Genomic DNA, 17,671 nt, shown 5'->3' on the forward strand with positions numbered 1-17,671 from the left:
CCCTAGTCAGCGCTGGAGTTCCCCCAGCTCCTGTGGGAGGCACGGTGCAACCGGGCCTGGTTCCTACCGGGGCCGGGCAGCCCCAGTCGGTGCCTCCACCGCAGGTGGGAGGCAGCGGTGCGCCGTCAGCCGCGTCTGGTGGCCCTCACACCATGGTGCCCGGAGTTCCAAACGTGCCTGCCGCCGTGCCCGCTCCAAGCGTGTCCAGTGTGTCTACCACATCTGTTACTATGCCACATGTACCCACGGTCCTGGTCCAGTCGCAGCAGCTGAGCAGCCATGCGCCAGTCAGCAGGAGCGGTAGCATAATCCAGCAAGTCGGGCTGCCTTTAGCGCAAGGCACACCCAGTGCACCAACAAGTCTACCGCAGTCTGACCTAAGCCAGTTTCAGACTCAGAACCAGCCTTCAGTCGGACAAGCTGACGATACTAGAAGAAAATCAGAACCCCTACCTCAACCACCACTTTCTCTCATTGCTGAAAATAAGCCTGTTGTGAAGCCTCCTGTTGCCGATGCCCTGGCAAACCCCCTTCAGTTAACACCTATGAACAGTCTGGCCACCTCTGTGTTCAGCATAGCTATTCCTGTTGATGGTGATGAAGACAGGTATGAAAATCTTATATAAAATATTTTATAGGAATGTTTGGCCAAACGTAGTGTAGGGTACAACTTTGGAAGAGTTCTTTTTCAATTTGAAGCTGTTAGCAGTTTTAAATATAACAATTAGTGTTTAGTAAAGTTGATTTATCAATTCTTAAAAAAAAACCTTTAGTTTTAAAGATTGCTCATGTAAAGGTGGCTAATGAGAATTAGTCTTGTCACAGTTGCTCAAACATACTAAATGAATAGGAATGCAACATTGTTTATTCAAAAGGGTGGATTTTATCTTAGTCCTCTCAATTTAGAGATGGTAACTAGTAGGATTGTCCCTTTTTTAGATGTCAATCACACTTGAACACTTACGACAGACTTTTGTCAGTGTGAGTTTTGAGATTAAACAATTAGAAGTTTGCCATTCTGGAAAACCAGAAGGCCCCTTAGTACAGAAAGATCCATGTAAGATCTCTATCTCCTCCAGTGTATCTGGAAAGATTGGAGAGATAATCTTGAAATGTCAAATCCGGCTTTGAAGATCATATCTTCGTTCAGCCTTTTAATGAAAGAGAATAGAAAGTCAAGAGGCTTCCCAGTGACTTACTTCTTTAGATACTATTTTTTTTTTTAAAGTAAAAGTGTATCTGAAAATGCTTCCATCATCAGTCTTTGTACTGTAGGAAAGGGTGATATGTATGAGCTGTAGTAAAAATCTGTAGTTCTTGAAATTAGAGTAATTTTATAGTAAAGGGGTAAATGTCAGCAATTGGCTCCCTCTATTTAAGGGAAGCTTCTTTAATTGTTTAAGTGAAAATTGGTGTATTTGCCATATCAATCCTACAACAGTTGATGTTTGGTTATTGTTTAATGGGGATTTTAAATGGTTTTGAGAAAATTCACATGAAAACTTGACATAATATACCTAACGCAAGTTTTAAAAACGGATTTGTCACAGCTTTAAAATTATATTTTAAAACTACAGAGAAAGTTTCAGGTACTTCGCAAGTAGACCTTTATTTGCTGGAGGTTTTGTTTTCAGAAAGGTTAATTTTAGATGTGTTAAAAGATCAAAGCTGTTTTTATGGAATAATTGGTATGTAGAATACAATGAGATCTGTTAAAGCTTTTTCTTATGTTTCCTCTGGGTTCCTTCATATTCTTAACTTTTCATTTCTGTTTAGTCTTGTATTTTATATACTTCTGTTGGTTGGTGTGAAAAATGCTTACTGAAATTCATCTTCTCTGCTTTTTGTAATTCAAAGTTCATCTTTTTTTGTAGGTGACTTGCTTGTGGGGAGTCTTTCTTCCATTTGAGAACTCTTAGAGAATTCCACGTGTCCATAAGTGAGCTCAGCTAGCTAGTCGTTGAGAAATTTTATGTGGATGGAACTACCAAGTAAAGAAACTGATTCCACAAGCCACTCAGAAAAATCTCTCTTTTGCTCCCATATTTTCACACATAGGAGCACACACTTAAAATGCAGATTGAGTTTTAATTATTCACCTTTGGTAATAGTCAACAGGTGACCTTCCCTTTTCTAGCTGCCAGAAACTATTTTTTTCTAGTGGGTTAGTAAATAAGCATTTGCTTACCTCCCTGAACCTGTTTTACACTGCCCCCATATTCTTCAAGAAATAATGACTGGTTTTCTAACCCACTCCCAAAACACCTGCACACCTGTGAATGAAGAATGTATTTTCTATTCTCTTCACACCTCTTTCAATTTACAGAATATGTAATTACATTCCTCATAACTTTAATATGATGATATGGCATGAAGCAGAGAGATCTGTTGACAAATGGAAACTCTGGGATGTATTTTTAGAGTATACCTCCAAGATACATTTATTTCTCCTCCCCTTATTAAGAGTTGATAATCTCATCTCATTTCTAAACATGTGAATGTTTGAATTACAGATACTATTCTATCAGTGTTATCAATTGCAACAGTTAATCCAGTGTAGGAATTTTGATGTGTGTGCAGTCCTATTTTAAATATGGCACTTCCCTCCCCAACCCAGTCTTTTAAAATCTGTTGCTTATCAAATGTTCATTTCTAATTTTTGTTATAGTCTTTCATTGGTTTTCAGTTTAACAAGCTAGTTTCCAAGATGTAATGTTACACATTTGACTATTTTGTCACTGCAACCAACATACCTGGTGAAGGAATAAATCCATTAACTAGAAATAGTTGTGTGTTTTTTAATTGGAAGCCTTTGGAAAAGAGGCATTTTAAAGTTCTGTGCTTGAAATTAACACAGTTTTTCTAGGAGTATGTTTAAATTACTGAGTTGAGTACTTTTGAGGATAAAGTACCAGCACAATCGTAATTTTAATATGGTGATTTTGGGTTGCCTTACTAAATTAAAATCTGCATACAGTTTTTAAAAAGTTGTGTTGAATTTATTGGGGTGACTGGTTAATAAAACTGTATAGATTATATACAATTTTATTTACAGTCATTCAAATGTAAAATAAAATGGAGTGAGAAGTCTTGAGTAATTATGACTTAAATTTTATGAATAGGTTGAAACAAATTTCAAATCATAAGAAAGTATTTGCAAGGTGTTTGCTTTAAAAAAATGTTGAAGGAAAATGAAAGATTAACAAAAATGTTTGAGGTGATTTTGGTTGATATATTGAAAACTCTATGTTGTCATTTTGGTTCCATTACTAATACAAGGCTCTCCGTATTGGCTCCTTTTGAGACTATTTATTTTAACGAATCAGAAAAGACCTTATATTATTACATCATAATATTATCATACCTTTAAAAGGGCTGATGTTTGTTTATGCAAAGTAAGAAAATATCTTAAAGTTCTTGGTTAACGTTGCCCATTGGCCATATATTACTTATTACCACAAAGTTAATCTATTATTTTAGCTTTTCTCATTAGGCATATGATCATTTGTTGAGATGCATCAAATTGATTTTGTATAAACTGGAGGATATAATGATGGTTGAAAATAATCATAGAAAAATGTGTAGCCATTTTTACAGTGAAAGTTATAAAATTTGTTTAAACTACCTGTACACTTAACAGGCTCCTTTTTGGTAAATGGGAGAGATACAAAATATTACTGCCTTTTTCAAAAACGAATACAGTACAGATAATTTTCCATAGATAGCTGACCAATGTGAACTCTGTAGGCCACATTCCAGGAACTCTTATGAATGGCTGCAATTGTGAACTGTCACCTGCAACCAAAACACTGTTGAAAACATGATTGTAAGTCTTCAATCAAGGAAGGGTCCAATTAGAAGGGTCAGGTTCAGACAAAGAACTGCAGAATATATAAACCAGAAACAAAGGGACACAAAACACATTTTTTTAGATTGGTTTTCCTATTAGAGAGAAAGAGAGAACAGGCTTTTCCCTTTGGGGGCACCCCTGCCCAGACGGAGTTTGTATATGCTTTCAATAAACTTCTACATATTTATTTAAAAAACAACAACAACAAAAACATGATTGTAAGGATCCCTTAGTGGCAAATATCTCTATATCTTGTTCATGGTTTTATTTGTGTAGTTAGTTATTTATTACTGGTAAGGTATTATAAATTGTAATTGGTTAGTGATGTGTCCTGGTATGTATTATAAATAGAAATTTTGTTTGTTCAGTTTTAGACATATATATGTAAATGTATATTAGGAGGCAGAACTATAACTCTGTAGATACTTAGAGTTTATTTTTCTTTATCTATATTAAATTGTGGAGGTAATTTTGCCCTTCCAGCTTTTCGGTTGATATTTAAATCACATAGTAGATGCCATCTATACTTATCTAAGTATCCAAGTACTCTTACCAAGGATTTTGTAATCCAAGTGTAAAATCATGTGATGAGTGACATATTATTTACTAAGAGCTGATGATGCATTCATCAGAGTGCCATGTTGATGACTAAAATTAAGGAAATTATCATTGATTTCCAGAAAGGCTGATGATCACAAAACCAAGAGTTGTATGAGAAGGAATATGGCCTTTTTAATTCACAGTGATACATACATTGTTTAAAAGTTTGTGTGGACTAAATCATATAGGCTGAACATTGATTAATCTTGAGAAAACATGGGTTTGTATGTGTGAGGATAAGACATATTCGAAGTAACTATTTTAGTTACCCCTGTTTTTTCCTTTCAGGGGAAGGAGTATATCTTGAACTTAATTGCTTTTATGAGAGGTCATTTTTTATAGTACTGGTAGTGGGGTATATATGTTCTCTTATTCCTGAAAATAAATTTACTACCAATCTTTTGATAGCACTAATTTGGAAATAGTAAAGCATGGTACTGGATTTATGGATATGGTACTTGCTAATTTGGAGTGGCATTTAGTCTTTCTCCTTACCAAAGGAGATTGAAAGCAGTCCTGCTCTCTAGTGCCCTCTGGTAGCAAAGAGCAGCCCCACCTATGGTAAAGAAACCAAAATGAATCTTTCTTGAGGAATGGTTGCTAGGGAAGTATAAAAGGATCTTGACTTTTCTTTCCTAAAATGGGAAAATTGGGGGAGAGGGTGGCAGTGGGGAGGGGGGTGGGGATGTGAGGGTAGAGAGTGACTGCAGATAACCAAGACAGAAAATATAGTGAAATGACATGAAATGTGATCTCAGAAGGAATAGGAACACTTGTTTCTACTGAGGAACCATGATCTAATTCCTTCTTCTAATAATTGTTTAACCAGTATGTATTTCCTTTTCTGAACAGAAACTGTTTATTTCTTAATTTCATTACTCTTGAGTATGAGGAAGAGAGGCTTAAACAGGTCTGGTTAAATGTAGCCTGAATGAATATGTACCCTAAGTAATTGATGGACAGTATTAAAGGAGTATATGTAGCACAGTTCTTGAATTGGAATAAATCATTCAAGTTTGTTTTAAATACTAAACCGGTGGACTTGTGATTAGATGGTATAATATGAATTACTACATCCACAAAGAATATGCATACCTGAATTGTTATAAATTAGGTCTTTCCACAGCAATTCTTGAACATACCAAATTACTCAATATTTATTATATTCTTTTTCCCCCCATTGACCCCCTCCAGTACCTCCTCCCTCCCCCCATCCCCCCAAGGCCTTCAGCACCCTATTGTCTGTGTCCATGGATATTTGTTATATTCTTAATCTTAATTCTTAAGACAAAAATTGGGACTCTTTCATAAAGATTTAGGAATAGTAACCAATTTGTATCATTACCTGACTTTCATTATATATGTTAATGTATACACTTCAAATTTGACTGATAATATTAAAGGTATATTGATTATCTGCTTTACCTGTAAAAGGTATGTGTATAATTTCTACTTCTAAGTCAGGTGAATTAAATTTCACCTATGCCACTTGGATTGCTTACCTTTCAAATTTAATGCCCAGAATCAGATACAAGTTTTTAGTTTTCTTTGTACTCAAGCTAACATCTGTTTTAAAAAAATGAACTCTCATCCATTAATTTGTACATTTACATATGATGGTTATGTGAAAATTCTGCAGGTCATTGAGTTAATTTTAATAAGTCACCAAGTACACAGATTATTAGTAAATGCCTTGCTAATATATATTAATCAGAGTAGGCAAGACACATAAGTGAAGTTCGAATGTTAAGTTGCGTAAAGCCTCCTTTCCCATCTTTCACTAAAATTTGACTGTTTATTGATAGATAGAAGAGAAATTGATTAATATGTCGATTATTATAAATGCTGTTGGTGGATTTTAAATGTTATTTTTAATATTTTAGGCTACCCCTCTTTGTTATCACACACGTAGATTATTTAATTTGTGAATGAGGGATACCCAAAGCAAAGTTTAAAGGTAACTAGAAAGTAGAATTTGAATTGAGTTTTACTTAATGGTTTTGTAAGGTGTAAACCAGAACAAATCCTTACTAGACATTGAAAACAAAACGAAAAAGGAGAGGGAAGCTGTTGTTCAAAGAAAATCAATGGTGTGTTTAATTATAGCATTAGCATATTATATGACTGACCATTACAGAAAATGGAGTCAGATATGCCTGGGACAAAATCCAACTTCCTTCATACTTGAGGCATCTGTCCTTGAGCTATTTATTAGCCCTCTAAGCTTCTTGTTTCCCCCTTTGAGAGTTTGGGAGAATTAAATAAGTTATGCAATTTGTAAACAATCTGTTCATAACATTAAGTCGGTATGCATGGCAAGCATACATTATAGAAATGTCAATATTTCAGTGTCCTAACTGCCCTCCCAGATCACCTCTGACATCTACAAATCACACCAAGAGTCTTCTGTTTTAATCTGAAAGTGTAATTGCGTGGTATGGATGTAATCAGAAGAGGAGATAGTGTTTTAGGCCAGAAGTATGGCTAATTATGTTATAATCTTGGCTCTTCTACCACTTAGCTGGTTTCTTTGGTCAGGTCATTTAATGTCTCTCAGTTTTCCTCATTGGTAAAATTAGAATTTGAGACTTGGTCAGGTTTTTTTAAGTTCCCTATGTGTGAGTTCATACATTTAGACATATTTCATAATAGAGCTGCCTACTTAAGACGTCCCCTTGTCAAACCATTTCCCTAATACCAGATTATTGTATGACCAAAAAATGACGTTTACAGCCCTGGTGTTGTGGCTCAGTTGATTGGAGTGTCGTCCTGTATAAGGAAGGGTCTCGGATTCGATTCCCAGGCAGGGCATTGACCCCTGGTGAGGGTGTGTACCGGAGGCACACGATAGATGTTTCTTACATCAATGTTTCTCTCCCTTCCTCTCTCTAAAAATCAATCAAGACATATCCTTGGGTGAGAATTAAAAAGAGAATTTTTAAAAAAATGAAATTTACAAATAGTAAGTAGGTTGAATACCCAAGAAGACATTTAAAGCAGTGATAGATATATCAGTCATTCAACTATCTTTGTGCTCTCTGAGTCTGAGTACTGGGATACAGAAATAGGACTATTCTGTCCTTAAAGATCTCAGGCTGTCTGAAAATAGTAAATATAAGATGCTAATAGAAACAATTTAGGATATCCATATGTCAATTTGGTGTGGGGAGGAAGTAATCAGACTGACTTACAGTTTAATTTACTCTCTGCATAGGAAATAAATATATTTATACAGTTTAAAAGTCAAAATGTACAAGAGTATAAATTGAAAGCGTCTCCGACATCTCTCTCCTCTAGCTACCCAGTTTCTGCCCTCAGGAGCAACCTATTACCTGTGCATTCTTCTGAAGCTAACTCTTGAACTAAATCTTAAAAGGGTCATTTATATTAGGCCACTGATAAAAGAAGGGGATGATTTTCCAAGTAGAGGGAAAAAGCAGTTTGTATAATAGTGTGGACAAGTGAGACTATGTCAGATTTGGGAAATGATGTGATTAATTTGACAGGAACCAGAGTGATGGGCTAAAATGTCATGGTAAGAAATTGAGATTTTTATCATAAGTGTATGGTTGCTGTTGAAGATGTTTCTTAAAGCTTTTATTATTAAAGTAGTATGTATCTTGAACCCATTGCAGTACACTTTTCAGTGAGTATTCTATTTTTAATTAAAATCTTGTAATAAAATTGTATATAAGGAAATCCTAGGGGAGCTCTGAGTCCCAGAAGTCAAGATTCTCATTCATTAGAAAATACTAAATAGTTTGGTATACCTAGCTCTAGCTTAAGTATTCTATTTACCTTAAGTAGTTTGTTTGCCTCAATATTACCTTAATGATGAAATATTTTGGTATATGTTAAGATAGTCTACCAAAAAAGTATTTTTATTACAGCATGCCTAGGAAACTAACTCTATATTAAAACACAAACCAAGCTTGTTTTAGGCCCTATGTGATTTGATCTGTTAAGCAACTCTAAGGAAGTGTTGCTACCCCTTTTTTATGAATTAAAAAAAGTGAGGCTCTGAGGATTTGAGTCTCAGAGATAATAAGTGACAAAGCATAGATGCAGACTCGGGCCTCTGACTCCAAAGCCAGTGCTCTTGGATATTCCCAGAGTTAGTTTATTATTATTATTATTATTGTTGTTGTTGTTGTTGTTGCTTTGCTGACTGTAAGGAGGAAGGAAAAACCTACTGTAGCCACTGATCTGTTGTATTGTAACCCTTCACCTGAAGGATGTATTTAATCATTTAAAATCCCTAGATGATAATGTTGGAGGTGGTCCTCTGCTTATTTTATTTCCCTGGTTTCTATTTAGAGATCTGTAAAGTTGAGTTTTGACATAAGAGAAGAAGAAATTTGCTGAGTTCTGGGCTCATGTATGTACTTCATCCTTTAAACTTCTACAATTTTTGTAGCTTAGTTTTGAGGTATAGTATATATGTATCTTTTTTTCTCTGTGTTATAATTAATTACCCTACAAAGGTAGTACCTTAGTAAAGCAAGTAGACAAATGTCACATTTGAGTCAGCTTTCTGATGTATTACTTTTTGTGTACTTGGAAATTAACATAACAGACTATTTAGTATATAAAGTAAGAGAGAAAAGAACATACTTTGTTCGTTGGTTTTGAAAAATGATCAGGCCTGTCTGTATTTACAAATGGCTCTTTTGAAATTCTTGGTCAACTAAGGTTTCATAGACTTGACTCCTTTAATCTGTGCCTGTTAATCAATGTTTTGAGACTAATTCTTGTTAAATTTGCTAAAAATCCCTCAGATAATGGGTAACACTCCAGCTAAAATATTCCACAACCCCAAAATTTCATGTTATACTACTGTCTTTATCCTTGGAATATACTAAGTTTTTCTGTAGTACATAGACTGTATGACTTCATATAGTTTTTTCATTTTGAATATATGTAGAAGGTGATTGTTAACTGCACACTTCAGCAACCTCACTGTATTCGTTCTGACATTTAGGTTCATTTATAGTAGGGGTGGGGAACTTTTTTTTTTTTTTTTTGCCAATGGCCATTTGGATATTTATAACATTATTCACAGGCCATACAAAAATTATCACCTGAAAAATTAGCTTGCTAGCAGACTGGAGGGGGTTAATCGGGGGGAAGGGGGTCAGGTGTAATACTTTCAACAATAAAGAATTATTTTTTAAAAAATTAGCCTGTTATATTTGGCCAAACGTTTAATTAATTCACCCCTAATGCCTTGGCAGGGCCAGACCAAGTAATTTCTCGGGCTTTATACAGCCCGCAATCCAGACATTCCCCACCCCTGATTTATAGTATTTTATTTCACAGGTTCTTTTCTCACCCCAAGACTAATGACAGATAAGATCTTCTTTCACTTCTACATTTGACTTATGAGAACATTTCATTATTAGTTTATGTTGTAAAAATACTGGAATTTCATAACTTAAATCATATGACTATTTAAAACCAATTTATTTGGCATGTGAATTTTATTCAAATTAAATACATGTATGTTTTTCCAAAGTCAGTATCTGAATTTCTTTTAAAGAATGCTATCCTTATAAATATATTGTAAATACTCTTTAATGAATTTTAAATTTCAGACTTGCAGAATAAACTTCCAAGTTTACTCTTTGTTACTCTCTTGTATTTACTACTTTCCCTTTTTAAGTCAATCTGTTTATTTTAAACCCAAGGTCTCCCAAACAAACCTGTATGAATAGCATACTTGCTCCCATGTGGTCCTGGGTAAGCCTTGTAAAAAAGCCAAATTGAGTTTTCAATTGGTTCAGTTGGCTTTCATTTAATTTGGCAGACCAATTCTAAGTACAGTGGAAAAAAGAGGTCTGGCAAATATATCTTGAGAGGATACAAGCTATTAAATAAACAGTAGTTAGCAGCCTCTTAATCCTTTCTTGATATCTAATCAGTGCCTTTGATTGCCTTAGACCTAGTCAAGAGAAAAATAAAAGGTTAAAAGGATAGAAAGGAGTTGAAGTAGGACAAGCAAAAAGAAGTGCACATACTGAAGACTCCTAATTAATCAAATAGTTGCTTTGGTGACACTCTGGCAACTGGTGTGTGTCTACCTTTCCTAGTTTTAGATCATCTTAAGAGGTACTCTACCGTTTAAATTTTTTTTAAATGCCTTTTAAAAATGGTTGTGTGGTGTGTTTTTTTTAATTCAGTAGATAACACAGTGGGTCTTAATCTGATTTTTGAAGTCATGGAATTCTATTATTTTGTTTGATGATCATTGATATTTGATTGCTATTCTAGTAGAACTTGGAAATAGTTTTCTTATTGTACTACTACTGCAGAGACTCTCTTAAGGTAATTGTTAAGGTCTCAGAAATGTCATATTGTATCTGAACCTCATTTTTATGACGAAATAATAGCTGTCATTTATTAAGCATTGACTGTCTACCAGGAGCTTTCTATATAGTCTTTACATATGAATCACTGCATTATTTAACTGATAAAGCGACAGACCTAGAGAGGTTAAAATTTAACTCTGCTATATATTTAGCATAGTGATTTAAGAGTATGAACTCTGGGACCAGATTGCCACCTAACTCTGGGACATAAGACAAGTTACTTCTATCTGACCCAGTTTTCTTATCTGTGAGATGGGAATAGTAATAGCACCTACTCTTAGGGCTATTGTAGAATTGAGTTAATAAATGTAGAACAGTTAGTGTCAAGTATATAATCACTCATATTCTTAGCATGCTGCTGTTATTCTGCTACAGCATGGATCAAGAATTTTAGAAGTGATGTCTCAAGTTTTTGTTAGTTCCCTAAAATACAGGTTGGGGATGGGAGAGACTTTAGAAATATGCTGAGCTGGGGGGGGACTGTAAGAGCAGGTTTGTCAAAAGTTTAGTCTCCTGCCAGGCCACGGTGGCTCAGTGGTTGAGTACCTACCTATGAACCAGGAAGTCACGGGTTGATTTCTGGTCAGTGTACATGCCCGGGTTGTGGGCTTGATCCCCAGTGTGGGGCATGCAGGAGGCAGCTGATCAATGATTCTCCTCATTGATATTTCGATATCTTTCTCTCCTTCTCCCTTCTTCTCTGAAATCAATAAAAATTAAAGTTTAGTCTCTGGAAAAGCCGTTCCTGAGATGTGAGGTGGATCATGCTTGCTGGGAGCTTGCCCAGATGAGCCTATCAGTTAAGACTCTGTAGTTAATAGCCCTAGCCGTGGTCGGCAAACTGCGGCTTGAGAGCCACATGCAGCTCTTTTGGCCCCTTGAGTGTGGCTCTTCCTAAGCCTTAGGAGTACCCTAATTAAGTTAATAACAATGTACCTACCTATATAGTTTAAGTTTAAAAAATGTGGCTCTTAAAAGAAATTTCAATTGTACTGTTGATATTTGGCTCTGTTGACTAATGAGTTTGCTGACCACTGCTAGGGAAAGTGTCCCTAGGGAATAGTAAAGATGGAAGGTAATTAAGATGCACAAACTATTACCCCTTAAATGCTAGAAGTTAGAAAGCTATCATACAATTCAGCACCATTTTTTGCCCTACCTGAGAGAAACCACACATAAATAAATAGACTGTGAAGGTGAAAATTTTGTTAAGTCCAACCTAGAAAAGGACTCATTCATCATCAAACCCTATCAAATAGATCCTATGAAGAATTTTGTATTATGAAGGTACAACTTATTTTACATGTACCTCACAACAGCTTTATTAAACTGCTAAACATATAGAGATTTATGAAGGTATCTGATAAAGGGTAGTGTTGATTAGGCAGTGAATTGGTTATATATATATATATATATATATATACACAGTAGAGGCCTGCTGTACAAATTCGTGCACAGGTGGGATCCAGCTGGTTACACTAGCTAATATTTGATTTGACTTTTTATTATCCTTTTCTTTTAGAACTGTGATCCTGAATTGTCAGGGTCTGCTGGATTTTTGTGCAGTTTTAATTTCTTTCGGAATGCTTTTTTAAAAAAAAAATTTATTGATTTGAGAGGAAGGGAGAGATAGAAACATCAATGATGAGAATCATTGATCAGCTGCCTCCTGCACGCCCCTACTGGGTATCGATCCTGCAACCCGGGATGTGACCTTGATTGGAATGGAACACAGGACCCTTCAGTCCACAGGCTGAACCAGCTAGGGCTCAAAATGCTTTTAAGCGACCTTATTGTGGCTCTCACTCTCCCTCCCTTTCTCTCTTGAAGCTGTTGCACTGTATTAAAAATCTAAAATCTTCCATCTTTTTTTTTAAAGTAGTGAATTTACTATATTTTCTCAACCTCATCTCCAATTCTTGGATCTCACAGGAATCCTTCAACTGCTTTCTACCAAGCGTTCCATTTGAACACGTTTCAGGAATCAAAGAACCTCTGGGATAGGTATGAATACTCACATACGGAATGTGTACATGCAAAGGTGTATGCATGAATTGCTTTGCACTGAACTGGTTTCTCATCACTAAAACTGACCTTTGTTATTTTAGAGGGGGACTCATGTATTTAGCATGGGACAAAGCAGCAAAATAAACCAAAAGGACAGTCTATATTTTATATAGGATATAAACATTTCTTCTTCCTGAACTTTTAATTATATTTATTTTTGGAAGGATATACATTTTCTATTGAATTTTATTATATGAAATATTTACTTACCCTTGTGTATTTTAATGTTAAAATATATTCTATAAAATAAAGTGCCTACAGTTATTTTAATTTTGTGCTACTTTTATTTCTCTGTAAAAGCCTTAGTGACTCAAAGCAAAATGTTATCTTATATTAAGAAATTGGAGGAGGGACAAAACCAAGGAATCAAAATAGTAGTCATTGTTTAACTCTTGGCTAGAAACTTTACCATCAAGCTTGTTGGCTAGAATTCATTAGATCTGCATTACTGTTTTGTAAATCCCTAAAACGGTTTTCTCACAGAAATGTGTACATTTTACTTTTAACTTTTAAAAATATTGAATCAAGTAAAGTTCATTTATGGTAAAAGTTACTTTGGTTTATCTTTCTGCGTAATACACATTTTAAGCAGTATATGCTCTTGAGTTATTTTGCTAAATGTTTATTAGCACTCCATCATTTTGTGTCTAATTAATAGAAGTTGAGCGCAAATGTTTTTAAAATTCTCACAAAGCTTTGTAAAGTTCTTTCAATTCTGCCTGGCAACGCATTTGTGTCCTCTGGCATAGTTTGGATAACACTCATGGACTTAACTCCATCTCTTTCATTTGAAAAGAGTATTGCTAAGTGCATGTCATGCTTAACATGTCATGTTAAGACATGGTCTACATTGCCTAGAAATGGTAACAGTCTTCTAATTATTTGGCTTGATTTGCTTTGTGTGTCACTTGAAAGAAATTTTCTAACAAACTGTCTTTTTTGTGATGTGTTCCTTACTTTACTAAAAATGTTTTTAAAATAGTTACTTGTAGAACAAGACATTTTAAAATTTATAGTACCATGTTTATAAATTTCATTTTTAAATTGTTCAGCTAAAATAAATAAGTAAAATTGTTCCACTCTAGCAATAAGTTAAGGCATAAATGTAAATTGTGGCATGAAACAGCATGAAGGTTTAATCATTCGAATGGCTTGCCAGATGTAGCCAGCCAGGGTGAGTACTTTGGTGTATATTTTATACTTTTCTCTTAGAAAAAGGAAGAATAGCACTCTATGTAGGAATGTAAGAATGGTTTTCACATGTATGATAATTTATTTCAAATAACTGACTTTTGTGAGCTGCCATGACATCAATATGAAAGATAACTATTTTCATCAAATCAATGTAGAAAGGTTTGAGCTTTTTTAAAATATAATTTGTATGTAATACTAAAAGATTTCTTTTGTTTCATTATAAAACAACCATAGAAATTGCCTGCTTTTCATTTGTTTTTACGGCTAAATGCTCCTTATCTAGTTTTGATTTTAGATACCAGAAACATTTAAGGTATCAGAAATGAGGCAAGTTACTATATCTATAGTTTCTCATGGGTTAAAATATATTCTCTTCTCCTTGGAGCCTGTTGTCCAGAGCCAACAAAGTTAACGGATACTTGTCTGTAGTATGTTAAAGCCAAAATATAATCAGAATTCATATTCTAGATCAGCTATATTCAATGTAAATTGGCCTGTTGGTACTGAGGCTACAAGCCCGACCTGGTAGAAACTGACCAGTGGTTTCCTTTTAACTTTTTATCCAGCATATTAAATTTTCAATTGAGAAGAATAGTAGCAGCTAGCTTTATTAGTTCCAAAACATCTACCACTTCACTTGGCAGATACTTACACTTTTGAATTAGCTAAAAAAGTATTGTGGGACTATTTATTCTTTTTCATTGCAGACAGGGGTTGAAGATTTGTATGTGTTAAGCTTTAAAAAATATTATATATAACTTTCCTAACCTTGTTTATATTAGATCTCACCAAAGTGTCTTGTTCATTTTTTAGTATTATAAATTTTGAATTTTAAAAAATTTTACAACTAATTTGGCAAGTAAGTATTTAATAGAATCATTCAGTATTTATCTTCTACTTGCTTTGAGGTATAAATTTGCCTATGTAAGTCTCCTATTTATAAAGTCTTGGAAATCATTTTTGGTAGGGGAAGCTTTTAAGTCCTGTGCCAGTTTTCATTAAGCCTGCCCTAGAAATCTGAAGAACCCTAATTTTGCCTACTTGAAAGACTGGAATCTTTTTCTAGTATTCTTTTCATAGAGTATCTTTTAATCAAAATATAAGTAACTAATATACCTTTCTCACATTGACTTAGAGTTCTCTCATAGCCCCTCTGTTTTCTTCTCTATTTTAATTAGAATTAGCAAGTTGAGAAGCTTTTCACCAGTCTGCTTCTGTCTGTATTTAGATATTCTCTTTCCTTTCCCTTTTACAGTAGGTGCCATCATTGTTTTCTGGCTCCCCATTTGTCATTTGCAGAGTCCTCAGATAATCATTCAGCTGAAACCATCACTAAATGTGTATAAGGACAGTAGATACTGATATGTCAAAAATAATACAGGCCTTTCTTAGGAAGCCCAAATGTTTGTGTGGACTATTTATTAAAATGAATAATGTAGCTTCCATAGTTAGCTTTGTGGGGATTATTTTACCATGAAGAAGTTTCATTTTTAGAGATAGCATAGCCTATTAGCATTTCATTATAGTAGCTTTAAATTTTGACTTCCTATTTTCCTGCTTCAAAGAACTGCTTTCCAAATTTAAATATTGGCATTGCTTTGTTAAATCAATAGAATTGTTTTTGAAACTTGATCACTAGGGAGCAAGCGCTAATTGTGAGTCTTTTGAATGCAAAGGCTCAGAGTAAGAATTTACAATAAACAATTTTATTCTTTTGTAAATATCAGGTTAGTAAGGTAGAGAGTACTAGAAGGAAGAAACTTTAGCTCAGGTAGATTAAACAGGAAATCAGGTAACTTGTAAGGATTTAACATAATTGATAAACGACTTGCAATATTTCTGCCTTAATGAAGAAAAGGCATAAATGTGGTTAACAGATGAGAGTTACAGTTGCTAGTTGCACCGTCCCCTTGAATCAGCTTGTCCTTCTTATGATAGCACCAATATTTTAAGAGAAATAAAGAGAGTAGTACACATGGGTTATTAACTTAAAGTTAATGTCTGGTATGTCTTTTACTAGATACTTGATGATTTTGCTTAAATTTTATACAGTAATTATTTTTAGCTAGTTTTTTAAAATTATTAGATTAGGAAAAACTTAAAAGTATTTTTTGGTAGAAAAGGCTTCCAGTATTTCCTATCACTTTTCTGTATGAGATTTTATTTTTGAAATTAGGAGTAAATCAAAACTAAGCTGCTTGTATGAGACTATTTGTGTTGTTTTACTCATCCTCCAAGAAGCTTTGATTCATTATTAAAACCCACCAGTACTTGTTAACCCAAATGGTAAAACTCAGGTTTCAGAACTTGGCTAATCTAATCTATATTTTTTTAAAAATATACTTTATTGATTTTTTTACAGAGAGGAAGGGAGAGAGACAGAGCCAGAAACATCGATGAGAGAGAAACATCGATCAGCTGCCTCCCGCACATCCCCCACTGGGGATGTGCCCACAACCCAGGCACATGCTCTTGACCGGAACCGAACCCGGGACCCTCCAGTCCGCAGGCCGACGCTCCATCCACTGAGTCAAACCGGTCTCGGCTAATCTAATCTATATTTTGAATGCTCAGTGATATGTCTTTGTAAAAATCATTTTATGGAAATATAATTTGTATCAGAAAAGTACACCATTCATAAATGTACAGTTCAAACTGAACACACCTGTGCAACCAGCACCCAGCTCAAGATACAAAATAGTATAAGCTTCTTAATGACCCCTTCCTATCACTTCCCACTTCAAACTAACTTCTAATAAATGGAATAATTCACTATATATTTTGTTTGTGCCCTTTGAATCCAGTATTATGTTTCATCCATATGATTCAGCATAATTGTAGGTCTGAGCTACATACTTTTAAAGAATCACCAATAGTGGATCACTTGTTTGAGATTGTTAATGGTTTAATGTCCTCTCCTAGTGGTTATATTAGTTCTCTTGTAGCACCTCTGTTTTCTTCTCTATTTAAATTAGAATTACCAAGTTGAGAAGCTTTTCACAAATCTGCTTCAGCTGTATTTAGAGATTCTCTTTCCTTTCCCTTGAGTAAGTGAATCTGAGCTGTTTTATAACCACCCCAAATATATTCCCTTATAATTTGTATCTAGTACTTAAATAATTTATTATCCGATTACATTTTTACCTATTCCAGTTAAGGATATCTAATAGAGGGTAATCAAAGACACTAAAAATTAGAGGACAAAATTTAAATAACCTGTCACCTTTTAGTACTGGATCTCAGATTTCGATGAAAACCTATGGACATGCTTATAAAATGTCCAGATGACATTAACGCAGGAAGTCATAGCTATTACTGGATGATAGCATTTATAAATTTAATAATCTGAAGCATGAGAAATTGAAAGAACTTGTATGTAAATTTGGGAAGGTTGAATATGTAGAGTGTATTAATTGATGGCATTTATAGTTTTAGTTAGCAAGTGACAGGCCTGCCACAAAAGCTAATGAAATTTTAGCTAGTGTTTTTGTAACTAGAATAAACAGGAAAAGATGGTGACAGACCTATTAAGCTCTAATGCAAAGCTAACTAGACAGTCTAGTAGTTAGCATACTCTATCTGGACAACAGAG

General features: G+C 34.5%; 1 protein-coding gene across 1 annotated transcript in view; it reads left to right on the forward strand.

Annotated features, from left to right (window-relative positions):
- The window catches only part of TSC22D2 (TSC22 domain family member 2), a 56,983-nt gene that overhangs the window by 1,471 nt on the left and 37,841 nt on the right, over positions 1-17,671 (forward strand). The window contains exons 3-4 of the mRNA XM_006753467.2: positions 7-607; positions 12,751-12,822. Of these exons, the coding sequence (XP_006753530.1) occupies positions 7-607; positions 12,751-12,822 (673 nt within the window). The remainder of the gene's footprint in view (positions 1-6; positions 608-12,750; positions 12,823-17,671) is intronic.

Source organism: Myotis davidii, unplaced genomic scaffold (assembly GCF_000327345.1).
Source record: "Myotis davidii unplaced genomic scaffold, ASM32734v1 scaffold2011, whole genome shotgun sequence".
Classification (NCBI taxonomy): domain Eukaryota; kingdom Metazoa; phylum Chordata; class Mammalia; order Chiroptera; family Vespertilionidae; genus Myotis; species Myotis davidii.